At 45.8% G+C, this 19,246-nt stretch overlaps 2 protein-coding genes across 3 annotated transcripts in view; one reads left to right on the plus strand and one right to left on the minus strand.

The window, feature by feature from the left end:
- Positions 1-3,984, plus strand: part of gpr137 (G protein-coupled receptor 137) — an 8,685-nt gene extending 4,701 nt beyond the window's left edge. Inside the window, exons 6-8 of the mRNA XM_030368219.1 lie at positions 2,078-2,206; positions 2,566-2,684; positions 2,946-3,984. Of these exons, the coding sequence (XP_030224079.1) occupies positions 2,078-2,206; positions 2,566-2,684; positions 2,946-3,033 (336 nt within the window). The 3' untranslated portion in view covers positions 3,034-3,984. The remainder of the gene's footprint in view (positions 1-2,077; positions 2,207-2,565; positions 2,685-2,945) is intronic.
- Positions 3,787-19,045, minus strand: syvn1 (synovial apoptosis inhibitor 1, synoviolin). Of its 2 annotated transcripts, none has more exons than XM_030368213.1 (16): positions 18,637-19,045; positions 17,512-17,654; positions 17,105-17,197; positions 16,407-16,559; positions 15,434-15,482; positions 14,287-14,390; positions 13,131-13,257; positions 12,671-12,770; positions 12,107-12,172; positions 11,860-11,976; positions 11,046-11,203; positions 10,128-10,277; positions 9,257-9,394; positions 8,900-9,083; positions 6,254-6,348; positions 3,787-5,459 (listed from the first exon to the last, which is right to left on the minus strand). In XM_030368213.1, coding segments are annotated over exons 1-16 (1,908 nt in total). In that variant the 5' UTR covers positions 18,638-19,045; the 3' UTR covers positions 3,787-5,229. The 2 variants fall into 2 exon arrangements, with proteins under 2 accessions (XP_030224073.1, XP_030224074.1); XM_030368214.1 differs by having other exon boundaries at positions 18,633-19,044.
- Between the last annotated feature and the right edge of the window lie 201 nt (positions 19,046-19,246).

Below are 19,246 nucleotides of genomic sequence, written 5' to 3' on the forward strand. Positions count from 1 at the left end.
TGTATAAAATCAAAAGGTGGGTTTTTGGAAAAAATAAGCTTTGTGTTATGTGTGGGGCAGTTAGATGGGTTCATCACACGTGTTTTGATATGGGTAGGTCAAAAGGTCAAGCCGCATAATAGATTTATAGCCTTTTTAACATTAAAAAAATAGTATAAAATCAAAAGGTGGGTTTTTGGAAAAAATAAGCTTTGTGTTATGTGTGGGGCAGTTCGATGGGTTCATCACACGTGTTTTGATATGGGTAGGTCAAAAGTTCAAGCCGCATAATAGATTTATAGCCTTTTTTAACGTTAAAAAAATGGTATAAAATCAAAAGGTGGGTTTTTGGAAAAAATAAGCTTTGTGTTATGTGTGGGGCAGTTAGCTGAGTTCACCAGATGTGTTTTGATATGTGTAGGTAAACCGGTCAAGCCGCATAATAGATTTATAGCCTTTTTTAACATTAAAAAAATTGTATAAAATCAAAAGGTGGGTTTTTCGAAAAAATAAGCTTTGTATTATGTGTGGGGCAGTTAGCTGAGTTCACCAGATGTGTTTTGATATGTGTAGGTCAAAAGGTCAAGCCGCATAATAGATTTATAGCATTTAACATTAAAAAATTATATAAGATGAAAGGGTGTTTTTTTTTAGAGAATAAGCTTTGTGTTATGCGTAGGGCAGTTAGCTGAGTTCACCCTCTGTGTTTTGAAAAGGGTAAGTAAATAGTAATAGTACATAATCGTTTTAAAGCATTTATCAACATTAAAAATGATATAAAATCAAAAGATGTTTTTTTTGTAAAACATTTTTTGCTTTACATAGACAGGCCTTGTAATAACACATCTAAGTTGGTTAGACACAAATTCGTATATCAAAGCCAGTGCTAAATAGATTTTTCGAATGTGTCGAATATCCAACGTCCAATATAAAACCAACTTTACCACGGTTCAAATCTGCTAGATTTTTCTAGCTTGGCAGACGTAAAACATTTATACATACTTCATATAACAGTCTAAAAAAGCAAAGGGAAGAGCAGAAAAAGCATAATATCACCCCTTTTAAATAGTGCTTAGCATCATGTTAGCATCTTATCCTAGCTGTCTTTGTTGCATACCGGGAATGGGTTAACCTAGCAATTGTCGGTGCTTGATACTTGTTTCTATGAACATCCTTGCTGTACCGACAGCGATATGTTTTTCTTTCTTCTGTTCTGACAAATGTACTTATTCTAAGTCGCTGTGTTTAAAAGCGTCTGCTAAATGCGCTGAATGTAAAAGTCAATTAAGTTGTCGTATTATTTTCTGTGTCTCAAATGTACCATTCGTCATACATTGAGTGTAGTGTAAATGTGCTTTAATAAAGTGTGAATCATTTCAACCACCAAAGTCTGCTCGGTCAATAGCATAGTGCACTCTGGTATATTCCCCACCCCTTGCCCTCAGAACTGGTATTTATATCTGGTCCCATCAGTACCAGTAAAACTAGACATCCGTAGTCGGGACTCCAGTTACGCTACCTTGCAAGGAGGAGGGTTCGAGAGATCGGGATCTCAAGAGGTTCCTGCTTGCAAGGCTTTAAGTTATGCGCTAGTGGCCTGACCATAGGTATGGACCAATCAGAGACTCATGAGGAACATGTGCTCCACCTGATTCCTACCATACAACTACTAAGCGTTTGTTTGTCTGCCAAGATTCCATCTGGCTCAAGATGAGTCATGTTATCTTTTTATCTCATTGTTCCTTTCAATAGCTTCCTTTAGGCCATTGTAGCCTTATCAGCTCCAGGAATCTCCTACTGACTGCCTGGGCATGTGTTTGTCTCCCCCTTCAATTTTCCTGTACTCAAATAACCAATAAAAATAATAACCAATAACAAAAACAAGGCGTCATTTTAATGACGCCTTGTGTTTGTCTCCCCCTGCTGACCCCTTGTGTTTGTCTCCCCATGGCCTTTTGTTTCTCTCCCCCTACTGACGCCTTGTGTTTGTCTCCCCCTTGCGTTTGTCGCCCCCTGCTGACGCCTTGTGTTTGTCGCCCCCTGCTGACGCCGTGTTTGTCGCCCCCTGCTGACGCCTTGTGTTTGTCGCCCCCTGCAGGCGGACCTGCGCAGTGAGCTGGGCGACCGGGGCTACCTGGCTTTCTGCACCATCCTCCTCATCTGGGAGCTGCTGCCCACCACGCTGCTGCTGGTCATATTCCGGGTGCGGTGGCCGGCCCAGGAGGCGGTGAGTGTCTCGCGCTCTGGAGGGAGGAGGGTCATGATGTGTAGCATTATCCCAGTCTTACCGGGCGGCATATGGCTCAGGAGGTAGACAGGGTTGGCCGGTTAACCGGAAGGTTGCTAGTTCAATCCCCGGCTCCTCCTAGTGCCGAGGTGTCCCTGAGCAAGGCACCTCACCCCGACCGCTCCCGACGAGCTGGCTGGTCGACACCGCCGTCGGTGATGAATGTGTGCATGAATGGGTGAATGTGAGGCAGTACTGTAAAGAGGCTTTGAGTGGCCACTGGTTACAGAAATGCGCTGTATAAATGCAGTCATTTAAGCATTTACCGCGACTTAATACAAAGGAATCCCCCCCCCCAGTCCAGCAGTATGGCTGGTCACCCCAGAGCTCTGCCCAGGCCGTACTTCTTCGACGACCCCCAGGGCAGTGAGGACGGCTCCCCCGCGCCCTGGGCTCACAGCGTGCGGCCGCAGTCCAGGTACCGTGCCAGGGCTCAAGTGTTGTGCGCTCTACTTGTACACGTACACACACTTTGGAAGACAAACATGGGTGTGGCTCAACACACTAAGGATGGGTCTGCTCCTTTTACTGTACCAGGGCACAGCGGACTGAGTCTTCTACCCTACTGGTACATAACAGCAGAGCCATCGTTAGTGTTATGGCCCCCCTGTGTTTGCCCTCTGTGACAGAGATGTATTGTTTGAGGATAACTCTGGTGATCTGCCCCCCTTTCATTCAGCTGGTACGGCTCAGTGACCACCCCTCTCCTGTTCGCCAGTAACCCCCCCGCCCAGGACCACTCGTTGTACTCCACCCCTAACAACTGAGCCTGTTGCCGGGGGCAGGAGATACAATCACCGTCAGCACCGCGCTCTGCCTGCAGTACCGCTCTCTGCCAGCAGGGCTTTGCACTTTAAACCTCAGGGAACCGCCTCGCTGCCGAACGCACAAGTTGTGGTTAAGCTTCGGACCAAAACGGCACGACGGCGAGAGATATGTCACTTCTAGTCTAGGGAACAAAGCATTCATTTTAGCTCACTTTTCTGTTCTTGAAGACGTACATTTTAGGTTTTTCTTAGTTTGTGATGTCAAGCAGTTGAACCTTCACTCTTTGTTTTAAAATTGTCTTTAGTATAAACCTGGTTTACGGCTGCCGCTACATATTTTTACTAATTAGCAACACAGCTCATGTGCTGTTTGTGTGCTCCGATTCCAACGACTGTATTGTTGTGGTCTATCATATACAACATGTTATCTGGCCCCTTTTTTAACTTTTTAATGAATCATACAATGAGGGGACGTTTCCCATGATGCCATGTCTAACTACCTTAATACCTGTGCTGTTGGAACTTTCTACATAAAGTGTGCTTTAGTTTTGTACTTTTAGATAATTAATATGATTGACTTGGTTATATTTTTTCATTTAAAAAGATTGTATATTATAACTTATTTTCTATCAAAGTTAATGCTTTTTCATATCTATGAATCCTCAAATAATTCCTCTAATGCACTGTTGTATGTCATGAGTAAAGGTTTACCTGTTCAACAGGATGCAACACTCACACAATGACAACAAAACATTTCAGTGCATAATTCATTTATTGCCCTTGTCATTTATTGCACTGATATTTGGGAAAGCTAAAATGAGATCCATGATCCACAGCGAGTAAGAATGCATTACCTTTCTGTGGGAGAATCTGAAGCAAATTCTTTTCTTTCTTTTTTTTAATCAGTGTTGTACATTCAACACACAAATAAAGAGCCAGTTTACAAAATTACAACCCAACGATGTGTTTCTTGAAAATTTTCATGTTTCTAACATTAGGCCAATTTAATCCACTTTAACTATAAATTTTAGTACATTAAAGATATATTTTTACTTTGAACAGAGCAAACAGTCTTTACTTTGACCTTAATGGCCTCGTAGAATACCATGGTTATAAGAACATGATACAGTAATGCTTTTAGAATCAATTTGGACTTAAACTGAAGTACTCCAATGAAGCACCACCAGAAATCGAATAAATTAATCTTAATGTTACAACAAAACAAGACTAACACTTGCATGCAGTTTCCCCAACAACTGATATTAGGTGTTCGTTAAATAGTTTAAATCACTGAGGATTGTTAAGAATGAGAAATCGGCACTAGATGTAAGCCACAATTTTCATAGCCAGAAAATTGACAATATCCCAGGCAGTAAAGAGTGATTCGCTGTATAAAATAAGTCTTACAACAAAATACTTGCACTTGTTTAGTTGAAGCCGGTTTGTTTAAGCAGTTTATTTAGCATTATGTACAGTTCATACTATTAAAATTCTTTACAGTATGTACAGGTTCAATTACATAGCCTCTATGTAACATTGTGGTGACAAGACCTCCACAAACCAGATGGAAACAAAAATCGAGATCTAAATAAAGAAAAGCAAAAAAAAAAAAAAAGGTTGTAATCTTCCACAGTCTACAGCAAGATCTCTTTGTGTACCCCGCTAGTGATAAAGTCCCAACAGAGTTTAAGTTGAACCAGCAATACAGTGAAGGGAAGCCTGCCGCCATCCCCAAAACTGGGTCCGGTCCACAGTCGGAGCAGATGACAACCTTCCATAGCGTTCAACTACCAAACACATACAAAATAAAACGTGCTCAGTCTCCCTGATCCGAGAGCCTCCTGCTGGGTTCTCCTCCAACAGGAGTCAGTCTAGGATGTTCTTGGTGGTGGCGGCCGCCGTTCACGTCGTCACGAACAGCAGCCCAACAAAACTACAGTTAAGAAGACAAACCGCTCGCTCCCTCCGCAGTCCTGGGTCTCTCCACCACCCGGGTCCCGACTTGCAGCTAGAAAAGGCCGGCCAGTGGAAGGCATGAGAGCTAGGGGAGAGACGGGGGGCCCGCAGGGGCCCTAAATAAGAAGGAATTAAAAAAAACACAGAACCGATCTAACTGGCTGAGCGGCGCCTCCTGGTCGCCGGAGGGGCCGTCGGCCCGCGGTCGCTAGGTCTGTCGTTGCCGGGGGGGGGCGGCCTTCAGTTGTCGGGCGGGGCTTGCGTTGACGAGGATGTCTCGAGCTTCCTCAAGCGCCGGCGTCGGAGCTCCGAGGCGCTGGGCTCGGCGCCTCCTTCTGCCACCTCCTCCTCCACCTCCTCGCCGTCGACGCTGGGCTCCCTCTCCTCGGGCTCCTCCGAGCCGGAGGCGGAGGCGGCGGTGGTGGAGTCGGCCGGCTGGGTAAAGCCAGTGGCGCCGCCCGCAGACTCAGCTGGAGGGCGGGGACAGAGGCATTCTCAAAAACAGGTTCCTCAGGGTTGAAATCAGCTGAAAAGGCTCACTTGAGTCAGTTCTGGTTCAAGTTGAACAATTTCCTAAACCGTAACTTTTAACGGCCCCAGGTCCTGCTCCAAGCGGAGAGTACTTTTTAGTCAGTCATTAGTTCAGTTTCTGCTAGATCTAGTCCCACTCTCCCTGTGTGAGTCCCATTCACTAGCTGCTGGTTATAGCTCTAGTCCCACTCTCCCTGTGAGTCCCATTCACTAGCTGCTGGTTATAGCTCTAGTCCCACTCTCCTGTGTGAGTCCCATTCACTAGCTGCTGGTTATAGCTCTAGTCCCACTCTCCCTGTGAGTCCCATTCACTAGCTGCTGGTTATAGCTCTAGTCCCACTCTCCCTGTGAGTCCCATTCACTAGCTGCTGGTTAGATCTAGTCCCACTCTCCCTGTGAGTCCCATTCACTAGCTGCTGGTTATAGATCTAGTCCCACTCTCCCTGTGAGTCCCATTCACTAGCTGCTGGTTATAGCTCTAGTCCCACTCTCCCTGTGAGTCCCATTCACTAGCTGCTGGTTATAGCTCCCACTCTCCCTGTGAGTCCCATTCACTAGCTGCTGGTTAGATCTAGTCCCACTCTCCCTGTGAGTCCCATTCACTAGCTGCTGGTTAGATCTAGTCCCACTCTCCCTGTGAGTCCCATTCACTAGCTGCTGGTTAGATCTAGTCCCACTCGCCCTATGTGAGTCCCATTCACTAGCTGCTGGTTATAGCTCCAGTCCCACTCACAGCTGCTGGTTGACTCCTCCGGGCCGGGGGCTTCTGCTCCTGCTGGCGGGGAGGGGTCCGAGCGGGCTGCGCTCCTCGTCCCGGTGCGGGGGGGGCTGGGGAGGAACCAACAGAGCCTCGTCAGTTCATTTGAGTCCCAGTTATGGACCTCACACAGGGCTTACCTGAGCCAACGCCTTCTACATGGAGTCAGAGCCACAGACAGATAGACTGGGGATCTATCATACACCCTGTCTCACCTGAGGGCGGCTACGCTGCTGTGGTACTGGTGGAGGTTGAGATGGCCCATAGACCTAAGACTAAGACCTAACCCTAGACTAGAGTCATCATAGACCTATAGACTAAGACCTAACCCTAGACTAGAGTCATCATAGACCTATAGACTAGAGTCATCATAGACCTATAGACTAGAGTTATCATAGACCTATAGACTAGAGTCATCATAGACCTATAGACTAGAGTCATCATAGACCTATAGACTAGAGTCATCATAGACCTATAGACTAGAGTCATCATAGACCTATAGACTAGTTATCATAGACCTACTAGAGTTATCATAGACCTATAGACTAGAGTCATCATAGACCTATAGACTAGAGTCATCATAGACCTATAGACTAGAGTCATCATAGACCTATAGACTAGAGTCATCATAGACCTATAGACTAGAGTCATCATAGACCTATAGACTAGAGTCATCATAGACCTATAGACTAGATTCATCATAGACCTATAGACTAGAGTTATCATAGACATAGACTAGAGTCATCATAGACCTATAGACTAGAGTCATCATAGACCTATAGACTAGAGTCATCATAGACCTATAGACTAGAGTCCTCATAGACCTATAGACTAGAGTTATCATAGACCTTTAGACTAGGGTCATCATAGACCTATAGACTATAGTCATCATAGACCTTAAGACTAGAGTCATCATAGACCTATAGACTGGAGTCATCATAGACCTATAGACTAGAGTCATCATAGACCTATAGACTAGAGTTATCATAGACCTATAGACTAGAGTCATCATAGACCTATAGACTAGTTATCATAGACCTATAGACTAGAGTCATCATAGACCTATAGACTAGAGTCATCATAGACCTATAGACCTATAGACTAGAGTCATCATAGACCTATAGACTGGAGTCATCATAGACCTATAAACTAGAGTCATCATAGACCTATAGACTAGAGTCATCAAAGACCTATAGACTAGAGTCATCAAAGACCTATAGACTAGAGTCATCATAGACCTATAGACTAGAGTCATCATAGACCTATAGACTAGAGTCCTCATAGACCTATAGACTAGAGTCCTCATAGACCTATAGACTAGAGTTATCATAGACCTATAGACTAGAGTCATCATAGACCTATAGACTAGTTATCATAGACCTATAGACTAGAGTCATCATAGACCTTTAGACTAGAGTCCTCATAGACCTATAGACTAGAGTCATCATAGACCTATAGACTAGAGTCATCATAGACCTATAGACTAGTTATCATAGACCTATAGACTAGAGTCATCATAGACCTATAGACTAGAGTCATCAAAGACCTTTAGACTAGAGTCATCATAGACCTATAGACTAGAGTCCTCATAGACCTATAGACTAGAGTCATCATAGACCTATAGACTAGAGTCATCATAGACCTATAGACTAGTTATCATAGACCTATAGACTAGATTCATCATAGACCTATAGACTAGAGTCATCATAGACCTATAGACTAGAGTTATCATAGACCTATAGACTAGAGTCATCAAAGACCTATAGACTAGAGTCATCATAGACCTATAGACTAGAGTCATCAAAGACCTATAGACTAGAGTCATCATAGACCTATAGACTAGAGTCATCATAGACCTATAGACTAGAGTCCTCATAGACCTATAGACTAGAGTCCTCATAGACCTATAGACTAGAGTCCTCATAGACCTATAGACTAGAGTTATCATAGACCTATAGACTAGAGTCATCATAGACCTATAGACTAGAGTTATCATAGACCTATAGACTAGAGTCATCATAGACCTTTAGACTAGAGTCATCATAGACCTATAGACTAGAGTCCTCATAGACCTATAGACTAGAGTCATCATAGACCTATAGACTAGAGTCATCATAGACCTATAGACTAGTTATCATAGACCTATAGACTAGAGTCATCATAGACCTATAGACTAGAGTCATCAAAGACCTATAGACTAGAGTCCTCATAGACCTATAGACTAGAGTCCTCATAGACCTATAGACTAGAGTCCTCATAGACCTATAGACTAGAGTTATCATAGACCTATAGACTAGAGTCATCATAGACCTATAGACTAAGACCTAACCCTAGACTAGAGTCATCATAGACCTATAGACTAGAGTCATCATAGACCTATAGACTAGAGTTATCATAGACCTATAGACTAGAGTCATCATAGACCTATAGACTAGAGTCATCATAGACCTATAGACTAGAGTCATCATAGACCTATAGACTAGAGTCATCATAGACCTATAGACTAGTTATAATAGACCCATAGACTAAAGTTATCATAGACCTACTAGAGTTATCATAGACCTATAGACTAGAGTCATCATAGACCTATAGACTAGAGTCATCATAGACCTATAGACTCACGTGAGCGTGGCCACGGTGCTGAGGTACTGGTGGATGTTGAGCATGGCGGCGTCCAGCAGCGTGTGGATGTTGTGGAGACACTGGAGCCGCGCCTCCAGGCCCCGCCGGCCCTCCGCCTCCAGCTCACCCAGCTCCTCGTCCGACAGCGCGGACAGGGACGGGGGCGGCGGGGGCATGGACGACACTGGGGGGGGGACACAGAGGGTGGGAGAGACACAGAGAGAGAGTTCTGAAAAACATATGCACATTCCCTACAGACATGGTCCATTAGGAGTGAAGCAGTGCCCCTTTAAAAGCACCATCATCATCATCATCATCATCATCATCATCATCATCATGCCCCCCAGAGGTGCTCACCGAAGGGCATCGGGGGTGGCGGGGGCAGCCAGGGCGTGGAGGGGAAGGGCGGGGGGGCGAAAGGGAACCCGAAGCCGGGGTTGGGCTGGCCGAGCGGGGCTGCAGACGGGTCCGTGGTGGGAGGGGGCCAGCTGGAGCCTGACGAAGCAGAGAACACACCATAAACTCACATTAATTCCTTCTCATTCCTTCTGCCTTCAGCTGCTGGTGAACTGAAGCCCAGAGTGCGATCGAGCAACATACTGCAGGGTCGAATTCTCTGCAGCTAACTACACAATAAAACTAAATGCCTAAAGCTTATTCTTCTTGATGTTCTATGGAATGCCCTTGGACCTCTATGCCTTCCTTTGAGGTAGTTGATTTATGCAAAGAGACTCGGGAAAGGTTGTTTACTGTTCATATTTTGGTGATTTTAAAATGAATTCCTGCACGCTAAACCCTGAACATGTTCCCTTTCAAACGGAGGTGCGTTTTTTTACACATCAAGGCCCAATCCCATTTCTACCCCTTACCCCTTCCCTTTGTTTTGAAGGGGTAAGGGGTAGAAATGGGATTGGGCCTTAGGCCCAATCCCATTTCTACCCCTTACCCCTTCCCCCTTCAAAACAGGGCGGAGGGGTAAGGTGAAGGGGTTAGGGGTAGAAATGGGATTGGGCCCAATTCTTGTTGGCGAACCCAAGACTTCCTGAGAGAGTACCTACACTCAGAGCTCTAAGAAAATACAAACTGAACCCCTTTCACAACCTTCCTTCACTAGGAAGGAGGTCCCCGAGCAGACCCTGTGAAGTGCTCTGTCCTGATGATGCAGCCCTGCCATCGTCCACCGTACTAAACACACGGACCGGACCAGCTGTCTGCAGGGGTGTCTCACCTGCGGCCTGGGGGGCCTCTCCGTTGCCCTGGGGCGTGTCCGCGGCGGGGCCGTTGGCGGGGGCTGCGCCCGGTGGAGGGGCCCCGGGGAAGGGTCCCCAGAAGGGGAACATGCCGGGAGGGGGGAACCCCGGCAGCATGCCCATGGCCACTGGAGGGGAGGGCAGAACAAGGGACGGGATGAGTACACTTGGTGTGCCGCAAAAGAGAGGGCAGAGAGCTCTTGGTTGACATCATTGGGAAACAAAAGGTTGCGATCCTAGGAGAACGCTTGCTTGTAGGGCTGTCCCCGACTCAGAATTTTCTGAGTCTAATCAGATCTGCCTTTTCAGTCCAGAGATTCGACTATTTGGCGGCCATGCAGGGCAGGTCCTTTGGAGGTTTCAAAAATTAGTTTTTCTATTAACACTCCGTTTTGGTAGGCTATAGGCCTTTTATATATGCTTGCGCGTTGCGCTCATTACGTTCTTTTCTGTCAATCAAACTCGTCGGAATTGCAGCCAACTTCTTCCCGTCGGGTTTTAATTAGGCTCCTGTCCATAATGCGGTCCGATAATGAACACAGGGCTCATGTATAGGCTAGTGGATCGAACCATTCGTACACACACACACACACAGACACACCGACGGCGGAGGCACCCACGCAGGGCGACAGCCAGCTCGTCAGGAGCGGTGGCTTGCTCAGGGACACACTAACCAAAAGGAGCCGGGGATCGAACTAGCAACCTTCCGGTTACCAATCAACCCACTGTACCTCCTGACACACTGCCGTTACCACAATAGCCAGTCCAACCGATTCAATGGATATGATAAATGGGGTTTTGTGACCGATTATACCAACACAACAATTTTAAACTTTAAACGTTTTCCCCCATAACAAAAAAAAATTGCTAAACATCGAGTGCTCTCGGGGCATCACCGTTGGGGGGTGGGGCGGCCGGAGCGTTGGGGGCCGCCGCGGGGGCCGGGGGCGGGGCCTGGGGCGTGGCCGGGGTCTGGTTGGCGTTGGACGCTCGGAGGACGTCCATGCGACAGGTGGGGCAGGTCTGCTGCCTCTGGAACCAGGAGCGCAGGCAGCTGGGGGCGGACGGAGGGGAGGAGCGTTAGGCGGAGGAGCGTTAGGCGGAGGACTGACGCCGTGTTGAGGGAAGACATCGGCAAACACACCTTCAAAGGGATGGTTCAAATCCCATTAAAAAGCTCTTTTAATCGTCCCATTTTATTATTTATATGTATTTCAATGATATTCTGCTTGTTTTATTGTGCATTGTACATTTGTATTTTGGTTTTTATTTGCATGTTGTAATCTGAGTGTCATTGAAAAGGAGAGCCTGCTCTCAATGGCCTTCCCTGAATAAAAAAGAAAGGTTAAATGCCTTAAATAAAAAAAGTTTGCTTCCCCTCTGCCGTTCACGAGAGGGGACACGATGAATCTTGGCAGAGAGAAGAGACCTAGTTACACCACAATTGCATTTAAAATCTGCTCTCCCAGCAAAGATTAATTAGTGCCGTTCACCAAACAGCGCACGTAATGAAAAGTTCAGAGTGGTTGTTCAATGTACTGTTGTAATCAACAAGAGCTCAAGAGTTTTAATTGTTTGTAATCAGTTGTGTGTGTTAATGCGTGTGTCGAAGATAAATCGACCACAGGGCTGACAGCGCCATGCTGAAGGAGCTGAACCAACTCTACGCGTCCTGCTGTCCAGGAGGCTGTGGTGAACACGGACTCTGACCTGGAGTGGAAGATGTGATTGCAGGGCAGCTTCTTGGCACCCGTGACCATTTCCTCACGGCAGATGATGCAGACGTTGTCAGAGGCCAGCAGGTCTGCCGGAGTGGCGTCGGGGTACCTGGAGCGCCGGAGGACATAGGGGTACGTGCTCAATGAGACTCAACATACGCAGCCAACATATCCAGGTGCGGGGGATAGAACAACACAGGGCACGTCCACACTTGAGCGCGAGGATCAACGTGACTCACAGGGTGTTCATGTTGCGGATGGCCCGTCTGGACATGATAGCGTCGGTCACGGCTTTCTTGAACTGCCTGAAAGATAACAAATAGGACAGATACAAATTAGACATTTGGTACAACAGTATCTGTATGACATAGGCAACTAAATAGTAATACAATTGTAAAATTGGTAAATGGACTGCATTTACACAGCGCTATTCTAACCAGTGGCCGCTCAAAGCACTTTACAATATTGCCCAACATTCACCAATTCATACACCCATTCACACACCGACAGCGGTGTCAACCATGCAAGGCGACAGCCAGCTCGTCGGGAGCAGTCAGGGGGAGGCGTCTTGCTCAGGGGCACATTGACACTCATCTAGGATGAGCCAGAGATCGAACTGGCAACCTTCCGGTAACCATCCAACCCACTCTACCTCCTGATCCACAGACGCCTGATACAAGTGAATTAATTAAGCTGAAAAGCTTTACATCTAAAGAAAAGCATGCTTCTCCACAATTAAGGACCCATCTAAAACAAAAAAGCACAAAAAAGGAGTTCAACTAGAACCCTTGTGTGGCGCCCACCTCATGGCCAGGTACATGGGTCGGATGGCGAACAGCGGGAAGGTGTGGACCTTGATCATGATGGTCATGAAGGCCATGTAGAGCAGCACCTTGATGAAGCCTGAAGGACACAGGGCAACGCGTCACTCAGGTGGTTATACATTATGAGATATACACTACCGTTCAAATCTTTGTGGTCACTTAGAAAAAAAAAACGTACTTTTTAAAGAAAAGCACTTTTATTTTCAATGAAGAAAACATTAAATCGATCAGAAATACAGTCTAGAGTAGATATTGTTATGATGGTAAATGAATATTCTACCAGGAAACGGCTGTTTTTTTTATGGAATATCTACATAGGTGTACAGAGGCCCGTTTCCTGCAACCGACCCTCCTGTGTACTAATGGTTGTTTTGCACATCTGTACTATTCAATAGCACAGGGTGGAAAGGCAAGGCGGTCAGCGGGGTGACCAGCGTACCAGTGAAGAGCTCCGTGTACAGCATGTACACCGCCTTGTTGTCCCAGGGGTTCTCGCTCTGCAGGTCGATGGTGTGCAGCAGGTACTTGATGAAGGTGGTCAGCACCATCGTCATCAGGATGGCATACTGCGGGGGACATGGAGGGAGCCGTTACATTAACCTTTAGAACACACACACACACACACACACACACACACACACACACACACACACACACACACACACACACACACACACACACACACACACACACTATAGGATCTAGGGTTGACTTTCTTCTCCAGCCAGTGTGGGTTGTAGTTCGCCATTTCTAGAATCGTTCAAATGTCAACACATTAAACAGGTGCAACATGCAAGAGACGGCTGAATTAGTCAAGTTATAAACCAACAGGGGACAGCATATTACCTGAAAGTTAATGTTTTCTAACCCGTCTGAACGGTGCATCAACAAACAGCTAACTTAGCAAACATATTAACATAGTCAGTAACCTTATACAAGTAACCTTTAGAAGCTTTCGCTACAAAGCAGACACTAGCTTTAGCATAGAAAGCAGTTCAATAAGTCTAGAAGATACATTGCAAGTTCAGCATCAAACTGATTTCCTTTACTTACATCGGGAAGCAATGCCACTGTTAAATCTAGTTTCTTCTACTTCCATCATGTGTTTTCTTAGCTGAATTGACCAAAGGTTTGAATAAGCCCTTCTGGAGGCCGACTATCAGGGCGGGCTGACACCGCAGTGGCGGTGACCTCTTGTGGTACAAAATCCCGCTACACTGCGGCTCGGGGAAGCTGCCACCTTTAGGTACACATCTCAGCAACACGACACATGCACGCCTCCGACGTCAACACTGATATTTCTTCTTTTAAGTTTTAAATTAACAAAAATCGTACACATTGCACATTTAGAGGCACACTGCCGAAGCAAACGCCAGCATGGGGCCAGTGAGCCAGATCAATGGTGGCTACGGTCCAATTACATTCATCATATGTAGACATATGGAACTGGTGTTGGCTAGCAATCTGTAATTGGGTGTTTGTTGGTTTTGGCAGAGTATAAGAATATTTAGACCTGTACTCAAATAACCAATAAAATCCACCCATCATGAACGGTTGATAAAACATTTTGATAGCGTCATGCAAAGTGGGCTGACCTCGAACCCAAAGACCAGCTGGACAGAGGCGCCCCGGGTGATGATGCTGTGACAGGCATGGTTGACGAACAGGAAGTCCAAAACTCCCAGCAGTCCCATGAGAGCTGAGGGGAGACGAAGCCACACAGACGCACACGTCAGCCACATTTCTTCGGTTCCCTACAGGCATGTGTTCATAAACTACTCCTACACTCCACCACTATATAGGTTTGTTCCATTCCATCACTTTTTCACAGCATATTCGTGTGACGGCTCGTATAAATAATGTTATAACGCAAACATTTCATCCACGTTTTTCAGATGGTTTATTCGCTACTCATCTGATCCAAAAAGGACCTTTACTCTTAAACAGTTAATACTCTAGCAATCACTTTTGTAGATCTTTGCCAAAATCTGTAAGCCCTCCTTCTCAGGTTAAGCTGTGACTTCTTTTGGCGACACAACCCCCAAATACTCTCCTCCTTCCTATTTAAAAACAGTTTGACTGAATAAACAAGTTTCGAATTTTGATATCTCTAGCAGCAATCAATTGTTTCAAACTAAAGTCAGACTGAGCCGTGCAATGGCTTAAGCCCAACATAGGAAATTTAAATCATCTCACCATCTACTTAGGAGCTTAAGTGAATACAAATGTGTATCAGATTTGTAATTACCATTAACGATGTATAGACTTGTAGTAGTCAAGCAACTTATGATTGGTTAATGCTGTATGTCACGCTGTAGACAATTTATATTGACACAGATGAAGTACTTTGATGTGAAATAAATCGTATTACTTCTAATCTACGACCTCTGGAAATTTAGCACAATGACTGCTTACCCAAACAAAAGGTTTGTTTTCACAAATTCTTTTAGGTTTTTATCCAGAAACTATAGAAATGTAAGATAACCCTTCATAGCCCCTTTGTCAACATGGTTTAAAGCCAGGTGCAATCAACACCATTTACATGAATCCGTCTAAAGCCAATACATTTGTGCCACAGCGATAGGTTCAGTGTCAATGCAAATACAACAGAAACCCCCTGAGACCAACACGTGTCTGTGTGAGAGCGGCACAGCAGCTCGCTGCAATCCTCAAAGTTGCAACTGCAACTTGAGAATGAATGCTCCGGCCCTTGAAAACAGGTGTCTCGTTATGATTACTCACATAGCACCCTGAAGTGAAACACCCAGGATATGTTGGGACTCCTCTCCATCTGAAGAAAGGGGAGTAAACATGAACAATGCCGTCACAAAGGGAAAGAGTCACTCGCATAAAAGCAAAAGCCTCCTTCCCCTTCTCAGATCTTGGATTTCCAGTAAGTTAGGCAATATCTAGGCTAGTGGTGATAACTAAAGAAAGGAGTGCAGCTGAAGGCTGGCGATACGATAAACCCAATATCTTGAGGTAGAAGGGCCGTGTCTTCATGGTATGTCTGGCCATCACAGTCAAATACATCATCTTTAACATCCCGTGCAGTCAGGGTGGTGTCCCACATACTGCACCACTGTAATTGGTTGTTTCTCACCACTGTGGGGAGGGGGGGCTGGTATATGAACCACAGGACTCCGCCAGTTGCTGCATGCACCATTTCCTTTATGGTAACGGAAGCTAGGTATTTACAACCAACCCCTGGATTACATCCGCGGGCGCATCTGGGTATTTATAGTAAAATACTTTTACAGCCAGACCTAGGGCCTGACGTTTAATAAGCGAAGCCAAAACAGTTATGAGTTGTCGAGCTTTGGAATACAACAATAAAATCCAAGTAATAATTCTAAGTAAATCATATTCTGTCAAGATGTGATAACGGTGGACGCGGTTCATTAGATTTACTGCATGGGGGAGTGAGTCTCTGTTTTCGTGGCCGAGATTATTTTCTCTGCCAGCCCAAGACACATCCCTAATAAATTGATAGGCCATTCCTATTATTTGTGTCGAGCAGTATAGGCCTACCAAGGCTCTTCAGAAATAAAAAACACGCAGTACAGAATAACATCAGAACTAATTGGCCTCTGGGAATAGAACTGCTGATCGCCGATGACATTCACCATCAGACGACGTATTGTCGACGGGCACAGCCCTGATCTGGACTAAAGCGTGAACCACCATGAGGCCAACGTGTACGAGTGTCACTCACAAAGTCCACGCGGTCCTCGGCCAGCCAGTGGAAGCACTTGAGGAAGAGCAGCAGCGTGAAGAGGGCCACGAAGCGCGGGGAGAAGTCGTCCCTGAACACGGTGAAGGCCAGGCAGGTCTCCGTCACGGCGTACCACGAGCGCTCAATCAGGTGCTGGGGGGAGAGAGGGGGAGAGGGGGAGAGAGGGGAGGGCAGGGGACGAGAGGGGGAGCGAGGGGAGGGCAGGGGAAGAGAGGGGAGGTCAGGGGAAGAGAGGGGAGAGGTCAGGGGGAGAGGTCAGGGGGGGGGTCAGAGCGGATGATCACTGTAATTTCACCCCCGAATTGTTTTGGAATAATAATTTTACAGTGCAAATGCTACCATCTAGTGTGAAATCAAAGAGGTTCCTGTTCGAAGAGCCCAACTGAACCGAACTGTAAAGTGTCCTAGACTTTTAAATTGGCTCAGACTTGCATTTTGTTATCTAATATGCCTTTAAATCCTAATATTTTTCACTTTTAGATACATTTTCCTTGCTTCTAAGTGAGAAAGATCAGCCATTAATCTATGCAGAAATAGTCACACGTATAACTAGGATCCGAGTAGGCCTCCACAATTGATATAGACTCTCTCAAAGCCTATTATAGCCTAATACCGCAAAGGTATCTGATACGCATTCCCTTAACATAAATACAATCGAAGTGTAGCCAGAAGGGTACCTCCATCTCTGCAGCCCTCAGCTGGCCGAAGAACACCTTCCTCATGAACTTCCCCAGCAGAAACACCAGCACAAAGGCTTGTATGTACAAGACCTGCAGAGGAAGACAAAGGACCTATATTTAGAATAAGAGGCGATTTGGGTTTTCCTGCACACCGTTCTATTTTGCAGATAACAATCAAGATAATTTTCTTCTACTTTGTATTGGCAAGAATTGAACAATGCAGATAAGACCATGATTCTTCATACAGCAATACATTGTGAATTGTCCTCATACCGCCATATATTAAGATGGCAAAAACAATAGTCCACATCATTACACTAACTAATACCTGTTTTGAACCAGGCATAAATACAAATTCGAACTGAGTTGGATCGATAGGGAAGTCGACTAAACACCAGACTCACCGCCATGCTGGGGCTGCTTTTTGTAAGGTAGACCACCGTTGGATAGAACTGGTGCTTGAGGAAGTAGGCATGGGCCACCACAGCCCCAGTCAGCACCAGGCTGGTGGCCGTCACCAGGACTGCTCGCACCATGATGGACGCCACTGCAGATCGGGAAACAGGCAGCAGAAGGGGGATAGGGGGAAAAGTTATAGAAATGGGTAATTTGAGTGATAAACCAGGACGATACTGGTCAGCAAAGCCAACGTTGACCCATGATGTGTCAAAAGAAGGTCACGGAAAACTCTGAGATTATAAAGATCATTGTGTCAATAGACCAGAGACTACGTGGTGCAAATGTAGTGGCAACATCTGAGGCCTTGGAAAGAGGATTAGTACACCTGTGCAGTCATTGAATGGCAGCGTATGTTCCAACAACATGCAACATTGCTGAATAATTGCAGTTAGACAGAACGCAGGATTGTGTCTCAGTAAGTAAATCATTTGACAATGCATGTAAACAAACGTTTTAGTAGTTAGAAATTGAATTGCTTAGTTCTCTACTGCGCTAGTGTTGATGGGGCAAATGTTTACAGGATCTATTAACAACTTGGAGTCAACGTAACATCACTGAGGGCACGATTCCGAAAAGTGCATTTCCTCTATAGCACAATATTACCTTCACATTTTCTTTAGATATAATCTCAGCGTCAGAGCCTACATGTGTAAAGTAAACTCCAACTAGTACAATGGTCAACCTCAAGGAGTCCCGCGTCTAATAGACGCGCAGCTGATTTATGAACTGAAGCTTCATTAACGCTACACAATATTGCTTAATATGGAACCGGATCCTGCAACACGGTGAACAAATGTGTGTAGCTGGATCACCTTATATGTACGGGAGCTAGCTAGCTACCGCACCTAACGACAGGTAAGCTGGGAGGCTAACCCTGTCACAGGTTAGCGGCTAACCTCTTAGCGTCATGCTGACGTTCCCTGCGTTATGTGTTAATTATTATGAAGGTGCTTTATAGTCTCTAACCTCCTCTCCTGTTTGAATATGTGCTCAGACAGCTAGTGTTAGCCGTCATTAGCGGGTTAGCGTTAGGTAATGTTACAGCTGTCAGTATGTGCAAACTCACCTACTCCTACTCGATGTAGCTCTCTCTACCGGATACCTTCACTCCGGGTAACAAACACGATATTTATCCCGCAGCCTGCTCACGTAGGATCCTATTAGCTACTGCATCTCAACATTTCAGATCCCGTTTTTCATGACATTTATCGCCTGCGCCCACCACAGTGTGAATACGTGTTTATCTTTGGCTTGCTCCGCCGATGGCCACCTCACATCCGGCGGCTCAGCCAATAGGGAGAGCCGTCGCTTCTGGGGAAGCGCACTGTTTAACGTCGAGCGCAGCTCACATTACGAATTCGCGTTAATCCGGTTCAGTGTTTAACATTCACCGTGGAACACGTCGGTGCACACCCGCTGTGGTATCGCTGTGGTTTGTTTTTTCAGTGCACCTGAACGGAAGTTTCCGTGGTGTTTTGTGGCGGTGATTCGCGTTCGGGTATTACGGTAAATACCGACGTGGACCAATAGGAAGTTGTACAACTCGAACGATTTTTTTTCCCCCTGTGATAGTAGCCGCCCATTGGATAATGGTTTCAGAGCTATGATAGAATGATAAAATAAAAAACAGACGATCGTCTATTGATAACAGTATGAAACATAGACAGATGCGATTATGAG

The sequence above is a fragment of the Gadus morhua genome, chromosome 10, assembly GCF_902167405.1.
Source record: "Gadus morhua chromosome 10, gadMor3.0, whole genome shotgun sequence".
In the NCBI taxonomy this organism is placed as follows: Eukaryota; Metazoa; Chordata; class Actinopteri; order Gadiformes; family Gadidae; genus Gadus; species Gadus morhua.